General features: G+C 38.7%; 1 protein-coding gene across 3 annotated transcripts in view; it reads right to left on the bottom strand.

Moving 5' to 3' along the window:
- Positions 1–297: 297 nt before the first annotated feature.
- LOC139115535 (mRNA-capping enzyme-like) overlaps positions 298–11,185 on the bottom strand; it is a 28,964-nt gene continuing 18,076 nt past the window's right edge. For 2 of the 3 annotated variants that reach the window (XM_070677700.1, XM_070677701.1), the window contains 2 exons: positions 4,184–4,313; positions 298–3,646 (listed from right to left, as the gene is read on the bottom strand). In XM_070677700.1, coding sequence (XP_070533801.1) covers positions 3,480–3,646; positions 4,184–4,313 — 297 coding nt within the window. In that variant the 3' untranslated portion in view covers positions 298–3,479. The remainder of the gene's footprint in view (positions 3,647–4,183; positions 4,314–11,185) is intronic. The other variant, XR_011548140.1, reaches the window with a different exon arrangement.

The following is an 11,185-nucleotide window of genomic DNA, read 5'->3' as shown; positions in this document are numbered from 1 at the left end:
ACTGTCTCTGTATTCTGTATGCCTGGTTTTTATCCGTATGTACGTAGAAGAAACTCTATCTGTGTCTGTCTGTCCGTTTGTGTATCCCTTTCTGGGACATTCAATACTTTCTGTGGAGCTCCAAAAATGTAATACAAAATTGTCTTTGAGTCCTTCCTAGTTTGAAATTTGGATACAATTACAGAGAGAGAGAGAGAGAGAGAGAGAGAGAGAGAGAGAGAGAGACCTTTTGATTGGAAAGTGACACTTTCAATACACATACTACCATGATATTACATAATACAGAACACAGGCTGCTTTCCGATACTTAATATCACTTTTTATTTTTGAAAGGAGAGGCAGTCAGTTGAAGAAAAAAATCATTTTCTCGCTAAAAAAACTTGAGAATATGGCTTAAAAGCTATCATTTGTCCAAAGAGCCAGTCATCATAATATAACATTTTGTGCCGGTAGTACAAACATTATTTACAAACTTGAAATTTCAACTGAGAACACATAAGTTAAATTCAACCAACTTTGATGCCATTTCTATTCTGCAAAGAGAAAATATCATAATGTCTGGCATATAGTACAGTTTAAATATCATTTGGTTAATTCTTTGCAAGATAGAACAATTCTTCAAAGAATACAATTTTTAAAACCTTAAACACTTTGTTTGTGATAACAAAGAATGTCAACTTATACTTTTTTCTTTTCCCAAACTTGATTTTGTCTCTGAAAAGTGTATGAAAACAGAATTTTATTAAACCACACTTATTCATATATATGGTAGAATTCTCTTTTTTTTTGTATTTTTGTTCATGAACAGCAGGAGTAAGAGCAGTGGACCATGCTGTGCCATATCACAATTCAACATAACCCTAAAGGGTATGATTCTAGTTGGGGCACCCTAAGATGAGCATATAAATACAATACAAAGATTACTCCCAACAGCATTTTCAAATTGTTCAAGGTTAACCTGAAAGGGGAGTTCCCAAAAACTGACAAAAGGCACTGAAATTTGGAAATTAAACCAACATAGTCGGACTTAAACATTGGATAACTTTAAAGACACACTTTCAAATGACATCATAACAAATGAATTTCCAGTATTTTTGTTTCATATATAATGTAGAGTTTCTTGTTTCACTTCCAAATCACGTTGAAATTCATTCGAGGACAGACTTAAACGTTCACAATTTTTTTCTGATCTACAACTTGTGGTGGCTTATTTTAAAGCTCTTGGAATAAATATTTTCACCGTCTTAGTTTTTCAAAAATGGAAATTTCTATATTTCCTCATAGAGTTAACACAGGGATGGCGGCCATTTTGAATTTCGAATATCAGTAAATGTCAGGTAGTGCAAAACTTTGTATAGTGACTGGTCATTTTTATTCTTGGTTTTGTTAGAGAATAGTTGAATTCATTGAGGAATGTTTCAGCAAAAGTTTAAGTCTTTCACTTTTGATGCACATATTACCTTAATGTACTTTCACGTCTGAATAGTATGATACAAAGACCTATTTAAAATCTGCAGTACACACAGAATTTGGACACAGATGAATGGGCAAATCTCTGATGTTGGACACACAAATACAATGCTATAAGAACTTTGCAGATAAATCTTTCGCAAGTAGATGAATCTGTTAATGGGTTGACAGAATGTTTGCGACCGACTGAGATTCCACAGAAACAAATATAACTGTGCATCTAGAACAAGAATTGAAATATTGTTGTTTCCTGCTGAAAAAAATGATAATTTAATAACTTGTTACAATTGTCACATCACAGCATTTCCATTAATTTTCTCTGAAAAGACAGGGACACATATTTGGACTCTCAAATTTTTACAATTCTTTTCTTATCTATCACTTATTGGGTCTCATTTTAATGTTCTTGGAGTTGGAAAAATATATCACTCTCTTAGTTTTTGAAAATCAAAACTTTAATTTTTCCTCATAGAGGTACCATAACATATGGATGGTAGCCATTTTGAATATCAAATATTGGTAAATGTTAGGTAATTTGTTTCTCTAGTACCAAATTTTGCAGAGTGACACTCAAATTTTTATTCTTGATTTTGCAAGATAATGGTTGAAAGTTTCATCGTGAAAAGTTTGAGCAAAAGTTTACGTCTTTCACTTTCAAGGCTCATACTACTTTAAATAAATTTAAAATTTGGAGGGAAAAAACCAAATTAGTACATGAACAGGGACTGTAACAAGTCAAACTTGCTATCTGTTTCAAATTTATGCATTCACTGGATCACTGTTTCACAACCTACCACATGTTCAAGTGCTCTGTGTTGCTTTAAGTATGTACATATATTTTCAAATAAATTTTTTGAACTGTGATAAATCAGATTTTAACCTGTTCACCCTCAATTTCCTGTGAACAAGTCCCAAATCACCATTGATAACAATGGGTTCGGGCCAAACCATGGTGGTGAAAGGGTTAAGCACTGATTTTGACAACAATCACAGCCTATAAGTTGTGCACAACATTGACACATAGGCAGTTCATCACACTGAAGAGAGAAGAACACCCTCTAAAGATTTCTGCAAAGTGCAAGGTCCTAAAAAAAACTGACCTGAACTCTGAACCTCAAGGCCATTGCCCAGAATGAAAGTCAAAGCATTTGATCATGCCTGGAATCTGTGATTCACTTCCCAGGGTGAGAGAAAACAGTGCATATTGGCATACCAGTTTTCATATGAGCATTCCCATGAGGAATCATTAAAGGTATACTGTCACCTGTTCCAATTATGCCACAGTTACCATGGAAAGAGAAAATCTAACCAATCACAGATTTTAAGCGGGTGGCCACTTTTTAAAAACAGCGCCCTCACACGGGCGTTTTGAATCCCAAGGAACGCCCCTTGACCATATATGGGCATATTTAGATTACAGGGGACTGTATACCTTTAATAGATATAATAGTCATAATGCAGGACTGTGTATCAGAGGGCAGGTGACCATTTGCAGAACATCAGGAGGGCAAATGATCTCCTGCCTTGAGTGTACATTGTCCCTTGTCTCAGCTACAATGTTTTCATTACATGACTCCCCCACACAATTTTTATACCAAATGTTTGGCTTGATATGCAAACGACAAATACATGCTCAACTTCCATGATACGGTAGATGAAGATCCGTAAAATATAAAAAAGTTTTTGGCAGATGACGATATGCGATGGCTGTCTAACATGAAAAATTATGTAATTTGATTATTTTTAAAACCTGATGTTGTTATAAAGTTGAAAATAGTTCAAGGTTACTGTCATTTAGGTGACGACTATATGGCCTGCTACACCATCAACAAGTTACAAGTGAATCCTATGGGGGTATATATACACATGTGACATTCAGTATATGAGGCATGTAATAATGTTCTCTCTTGACTATCAAACAGAAAATAAATTTCCCAAGCATAGACTCATATGTTCTGATTTTGGAAGAGAGACTTTATGACTATGGCAAGTGTCAACTTAAAAGTCTTCTATCTCGGCCTTGGTGGTGGCATTAACTTTGTATCGATATGTGAGCTACGGTTTTGTTGCGGCTGGCCTGGGTGTGGCTGGCTTTGCTGAGGTCGCCACCTTTGGTCATCGATATATCCACACAGGTATTCCTGGTTGACTGGGTACATGATACTGTTACAAACACCTGTAAAAAAGAATTATGTATAGTTATGGCTATACTGATAAAATGTGAATCAAGAATCATACTGGAAATATACAAACTAAATTTGATGAAAAAAGTTGAGATAAATGAGCTAAAAAAGTATGTACTTATGTATTACTTATCAATTTAATTTAAATATATTTATTGTTGCATGTGACTCTAAATTGATAAATCAAATTTTCATTTAGTTTTTATGAGGTTTTTACGGGACCAACCTAAGGGGACCACATACCAGAATGCACTGCAATACTGATATGACCACCTAGAGCACCAAAGACAAATGGATGTCCAACTTCAAACGATGGCTAGGAAAGTGGTCAATGGGATAAAAATTTGCTCTATAAAATCTGCAACTTATGTTTGTAATCAGCAGTTACCACTAGGTCCATCCTCCAACATCACATGAAAAAGTCCAGTTTCCTGTTTACTCTGTGTTTGAGCCCCTGACAATGATGGGAACTGGCCACAAATACATGCTATGGTGCATGTTGTTTGCAAAGAAGTTAGATGTCCCCTTACCCATGGCAGTGGCTTCACTGTTTGGGAAACTTTTATCAGTTCTTTCTCGGAGAAACACCCAAACCTGCTTCTCTGAATCGAAGGTGCATTCAATGATTTTATTGTTGTAAGTTTTCAGCTCCTTTGTCAACTGAAATTGAACAATAAATGAAAAAATTAGCCAATTACATCACAATTTTCATCATGGAAATACATCTGTACCCTTACATCTATACACATGGACACAAGTGTGTACAATCATACACAAATACACACAGTTGTATGAACAGACTGAGATCTGATGTAGTGAAACTTCCAAGCCTAAGGATTGGCGAGTTTGATATTGCTCCATCTGCTACCGTTCGTAATCTTGGCGTTACCCTTGATCAGTCTGGCTCTATGTGCGACCAAATTAGTCATATCTGCAGAAATGGTTTTTATGCTCTGTCCAGGATTGGCAAGATCCGTCAGCTGTTGGACAAGTCCACAACGGAAAAAATGGTTCACGCGTTTATCACCTCTCGTCTAGATTACTGCAACGGTCTTTTATACGGCATCAACAAGATTCAACTTCAACGCCTTCAATCACTTCAAAATGCTGCTGCCCGCCTTACAGTACCAGAATCACATAACTTGTAACCGCATTTTGCGGTATGCGGCAAACATGCGGTAACTGTGCGGTAGCATTGTTCTCTCCCGCAAGGTCTGCGGTATCTATTGTTTCATGCCCACTTCCCATTGTTTTATTGCCGCAAACACTGCGGCAACGCGTTTGCGGGAACTCACTGATGCCTCAAAACATGCGGCAACAGCAGTGCGGCAACACACTGACAACTCAAATGCTGCGGTAACACCTCGTTGCGATCGCATTCTATTGTTCTAAATGTTGAAACTTGTGCGGCAACTGAATGATTGACAGCTTCAAAACCACAGCTGAAGAAATTGCGACTCTGTAGGCCTATTACAAACCAAATATAAATGCAAATTTGAACTTCACGGAGTGGTCAACTGTAGGCCTACACAGCAAGACAGGAAAGGTGATTGGGAGTCAACTTAGCATGCTATTCACAGTAATTGAGCACCAAATCGCCAAAATTGTAAAGGGAAATATAAATCATGTCTTTCTGTTTGGTATACAATACAATGAATAGCCTATCACTGTAAAATATTTCTCTGGCTGGGTGGGCCGGGTGCGGTATGTTGCGAGTTTGAATCCGATCGATAATTTAATAAATTTCTTAAATAAAGATGACATCACTGATCTGAGAGAGACGTGATGTCGAAGAGAAATTTATTCGATGATTGTGACCATCAGGTAAGTCACGGTCCGGTGGTAAGTTGATGCCACAACACATCGCAGGAGACATGTTTTCTATTTTTCAATGCAAGAAGTGAATGCCAGTGAACTCGGAACTGATCACTGATCTGTACCAGTCATTTCAACTTTAGTGGTTGGTATATGCTCAAATACAGTTTTAAAATTTCCACAAGTACGATCCACGACTAAAAATGCAGAATTTTTGTTGAAATAAAGCTTTTCTCGTTTTCACTCATAAATTATCGTCAACCGATCATGACACCCGTTCCATAGCTTCATGTTTGTATCATGCGAGGAGGTGAAAAATGACCATGTACCCCCTTGTGACCGCGTCAAAGTGTATGGAGATAATCTAGGATTAGTGGTGTAAAGTCTTCAATGACAGTAAATTGCGAACAATAATTCTACAGACGCATTTATTTCTCTTCGGACGGGTGAAACTTCAGGCACCCATGCGCTGCGTAATCTGCTTGATCGATCGTGAAACTAACAGGGAGTCTGTAAAAACAACTGGTCATCAGTGTAGTGCACATGACTTTCCTATTTTACATCGTTTGTCCTTACTTTTGTCACTGTCATTCAACAATCTGTGGAGAGACTGTGCTCTAATACTATAGAAATATACCGCCATGGTAATATTTAGAACTGTCGTATCTCCTTATGTTTCCCGGTCGGACAAAGACGCCTCTATGACAGTACGGTCAGATAAGTCCCCGCAACCTTGTACAGAAAGAATTGCAGTCTATACACAACGATGTGCGCTGTGGCATAGGCAGTTACCCATGTTTGCGCTTTGAAATGCCCGATCGGACAGGTTTCGCAGTTTACGGTATCGAGACCCGGGTATCGAGACCATCTTTGTTACTATTGGAAATAGATATTTTGGCAATTTTACTCTAGAAATTTAATGTGAATAAGTGGCGACTTTTACCTGTATGCAATAGACCTTGGTGTTCCGTTAGCGGCAATCGAGAGCTGGGTACATACTGAGCTAAAAGAAAAGCAAAGTCTTGGATTTTAAAATTCGCTTTTGTTTTCGCACAACGAGCCTTCAAAGCGTCAACTTGACGAGTTTTGCATAAATTATTAGCCCTTGTTCAGGCTTGTCAAGCTGCAAGCTGTATCTTCACTTCCATGCTTTTTACCGGAAGTTAAACTGGCTCCCAGTCGCCTGGCTTTTCTCGGAAGCTAAGTTCCAAAAAGTCATGGTAACTGCATAGCTGGCCAAGCCAGGCGATCATCCCGCGATCAATCCCAACAGCCCTACAACTCAGCGCGGCGGTCTACTGATATTTAATCCTTCAATTTACTATATGTTTTGATATGCCCACAGACTTGGAGCCGGTCTAACTGGAAGTTTGAGAAACGGTCTTGCAGACTAAATATATTCATTACAGGTGAAAAATCTGGCGCCAGAATTGAAAAAGTTAGTGTTACTCTCCCCGAATAACAGTGTACACGACCCATATCTCCTTGTAATAACCCCACATCAGTTGAATTTATGGATGGTTTGTCTTTTTTCGAGATTAAATTCAAACTGTAATTTCGTAGAACTACGTTTTCTTCCCCCCAGAATTGCGTACGTTCTTTGAATTCGGGCTTGTAAACCCTGAAGATCTCCGCGTCGAATATTTAAGCTAATGCTAAGCAGACTTAGAAATAATAGTTTAATGGCCGGTCTGTACGCTTCTTTACAACGATTATCGTGAACTCTTACCAAATATTGCAAAGTCAGCCGTGATTCCAGTGTCATCTGTCCCGTGTGAAAGGGGGTTCAGTACCCAAAACACGATTAAAAACATCGAAACGTAATATCTGAGTGAAGATGCCGTAAATAATCTGATAGTTCTAACCATGGAAGGCCCAAAACTTTACGCATTTGACTTCAGAGCAGCGAGGATAGAGTACAGGCAGCAAAGAGATCGTCGGAAGTTGTAATCTAAATGTAATTAGTCAGAAACAAATACCGTCGTCAGAGAATAGAACAGAAGAGTATTAAAGATTGTAAAACTCGTCCAAAAAAAATTGTCACTGCTGATGTTTATTTAACACTTTATTCATTGACTTTTGAACTAGTTTTCGATATGGCGTATACAGCTGTTTTAGAAGTGCTTACATATAGTTGTACGCATTTTTGATACATTTTACGCAAATAATAAAAACATTTGCGTACCGCCTTACGCAGGTTTGAAAATCCTAACGGAAGCTCTGTAAATACCATTTATTATCCCTCGTAGAATTAATAGGAAATGAACACAGCAAAAATAATTTACTAAATTACTGATCGATTTTATGGAAGACAATTCACGCGAGACAGTTTGCTGCTTGGAGACTGCTTCAAAGCACAGGTAGATTGTGAAAAGTGAAATTTTCTAGGGTCCCGACATCGTCAAAAGTTCACCCCTAAGCTGTTCAATGCTGTATATCATTAATAAAATACTCAAACAAGTCGGACTTTACTCATGTGAAAATCACTGTCAAAAGTGGCCGGGATTACATGCGATAAGTGACATGTCCAAATCGCGACCAGCCGCTCGATAAAATGCGCCTGGGAAGTTGATTTGCATCACCGTCCCTCCACCCAGGGTATTATTTAATTTCTTTGCACACATAGGGAACCGGCTGGGGATATTCATCGTCGTAATAAACGTGCCTCTTTACGGCAATAGCTCAGCGCTACCCGTTTTGGCGTAGGTCAGCGGAGCAGAAATTAACAGTCCATGTAGCCGACAATGAGATGCGAATGATATGCTGTGGCTCGCGAGAATGGGGATATGGCTACAGGCCCAGTCTGGCATGTTTATGGAAACATCGTGTGGGCATGGCACCTAGAAATCTACGTGGGACATTCATGTTCCCTAATGCCACGCTGCTTATTACAGTGAACAAGGAAAGACAAGATTTTACAGTCATAGTCGACGTCTTTTCGACATTGTTTCAGAGCGGTCGGGTCGCCGATTATACATCGCTATGTACATGTTACATAAGTGAACAACTCACGTTCACAGACTTGTTACAAAACATCCGGCCTTGACTATCTTTCAGGAGGGGACGTTCACTTTATCTCATAATAAAATTAAAGAATGAAAAATATGGACAAGGTCTGGTCTTTTCAAGTTTTAGTTTAGAACTGATCAAAATCCTATGAATTGCATTTTCACTGCGATTTGCGGTTGAATTTCTTTGTGACTTGGCAACGACATGTTTGCATACTCCTGCTTTTTACCACTTCGTGAAAATGGTATCACCCATCCAACGCTATTATGTACGTGTATCGAGAACGCATAAAAAAAAACGACGCTCGCGGTCATGCGGGTTCAAGGACATTCACAAGGAGACATCCTCTTCGAGTCTGTCACGGATATTTTACTAGTTTTGAAAACTTACAAAAGCCAGTGTTCGAAATTCGTGGGCATTGCAACCACCCACCAGGGCAGGTAACTTGAAAAAGTTGTCTTCCCGGGTAAAACTAACCCCTTCTGAGATGATTATACCTCGCAGATCAAATGTAGTAAAATTTAAAAAAACAAAACAAATAAAACTACCAGCAACAGACACTGTGCTCTCCATTGGTTTTATGTTCTGTTAGAAAAATTACGAATTTGGGTAAAAAAATAAACAGTGAGCACCAAATAAATCCAAGTGAATGTTGCCCCGTCAATTTATTACATTTTAAACCACGTGTCCTTTCTACTCAGGTCTTGAACGGGAGCGCTAGCGACAAGGAAATGAGAATCAACTTACATCTCAATAAAATTTGTTTGAAAACCTAGAACTTGCATTTTGTCCTTTACTTTTTTCACGTACGACTTTGCTCCTATGTCAACGTGATGGTACGCTAGTTTATATATCACGGGTGGAGGGACTGTGGTTATATGAGTCCGTACCAGCTAAGTCAACGGTAATAATGTTGTAGAAAATTGCAAGTGATTTCATCGGCGAACTGATTTTGCTTATAATTCCGTTTTATCTGTCAGTGAAAAGATCTGACTTGATGTTTCCGAGGTAGCCGCTATCTTACCGAAGCGCGAAGGCCAAGCTTGTCTGTCCAGTGTCCGTTTCCAAAATTATCTGAGCGCTCACGCATGCACTGTGTTCAGAGAAGTATTACACAGTGGGACTAAACTGGTCACTAAAACGCTGGAAATTCATTCTCTGTGTATAACAAAAAAATAAATAATTAATTTTAACAACTGACATGTCATTATGTTGAAAAATCCAGTTCCGAAAATGAGCAATATCGCGGAAGTATTGATACCGTCATCAACTGCGCAACCTGTCAGATCGGGCATTTATAGAAGCAAACATGGCTGCCACGCTCAGAAGTAAGCTTATCACTTGTGTCTACCGGTATTTCGTTGCCGCTACGCAAGACGCCGCAGTGTAAAATACAATTCTGGGCTTCGGCAAATTGAGGCAGGTGTATGATCATGCTGCCGTAAGGTGACTTTATCCGACCGGGGAAAGATGACGAGATACGACAGTTTTAATATTACAATCGAGGTACACCTCTATTGTATTACGAAGCACCGTTGCGTCTCTCTCCATGAGTTTGTGAAGGGACGGGCTGTCAATGTTAGTTCAAAGTAAAGAAATTCTGGTGTGAGAAAGTCATGTCGATGCGATGTGCAGTGATGTTTTTAAAGACCTATACTGAGCAAGCTCCAGAAATAAATCAAAGATTAATTGCGCCCCTGAAGTATGTACGATTGCGTCGTTGTGTGCATTGTTACGTTGTACATGATTTTTGTGTATTCGTTTCGGGAATTATCAAAGTCTGGAATGGAATATGCATGGTCATGAATGTCCGAGGCAGCTCATGAATGTGCACTTATAAAAGTACATGAACATTTGTTCTCCCAATCACATGAAGGCGCGACTTTGCACAAGTTTTAAATATCGGATATTTATAATCTAGTATCAAAGTTTGACATATCGACGTTTTCGGGACTGTGGTGAGATTTCACCACCTCACAGTTCTGGCCAAACCCGACTTCCAAGGACTGACTCTAGTTTCGATATTAGACGATACTAGATTCTGTCAAATCGCAAGTAAATATCCGGTATATATATGAGATTTCACCACCTCACAGTTCTAGCCAAACCCGACTTCCAAGGACTGACTAGTTTCGATATTAGACGATACTAGATTCAGTCACACATTACACATTACCAGTAGAATTACGACATTGTCTTCGCTGCACTGTAACGTTTGCCGACAGTGACAAGGATAAGTTATCACCGTCCGAGTGTAAGAGCACTATGTCATTGTCACGTACTGTAAAGTGACAATGACATGATACATGTCAAGCAACTGATAAGGCAACCTTTTCATTCTTCTACAAAATTCAGAGTATGTTGCGTCACCACTGAAACCGTTGTTGACAGCCAACACGAGATTACATATCCATCGAAATTGCCTTGGTTAAAATCGAACAGCAAAGTGGCGTAAGCCTGCCTATGGTTCATTCCGCCAAAGGTAAATTTCACATTACAGTGAAATGCTTCTGTCATGATCTCAAACAAGGGAAAAGGAAGAAGATTTAAACCTCTTTTGGTGAGTCATTTTTAGCGGATTCATTTTACAAGAAATATTTTTCACTGCAGTTATTTTCGAAATTACTTTAATCACGGTCCCTCCACAATTTGTGGAGGGACCGTGCTTTAATCGACAATATTGCCACTTTATGACAACGTTATGTGAT

Source organism: Ptychodera flava, chromosome 17, assembly GCF_041260155.1.
Source record: "Ptychodera flava strain L36383 chromosome 17, AS_Pfla_20210202, whole genome shotgun sequence".
Taxonomy (NCBI): domain Eukaryota; kingdom Metazoa; phylum Hemichordata; class Enteropneusta; family Ptychoderidae; genus Ptychodera; species Ptychodera flava.
Note: the sequence above shows the minus strand (reverse complement) of the source record. Positions and strands in the feature narration are given on the sequence as shown.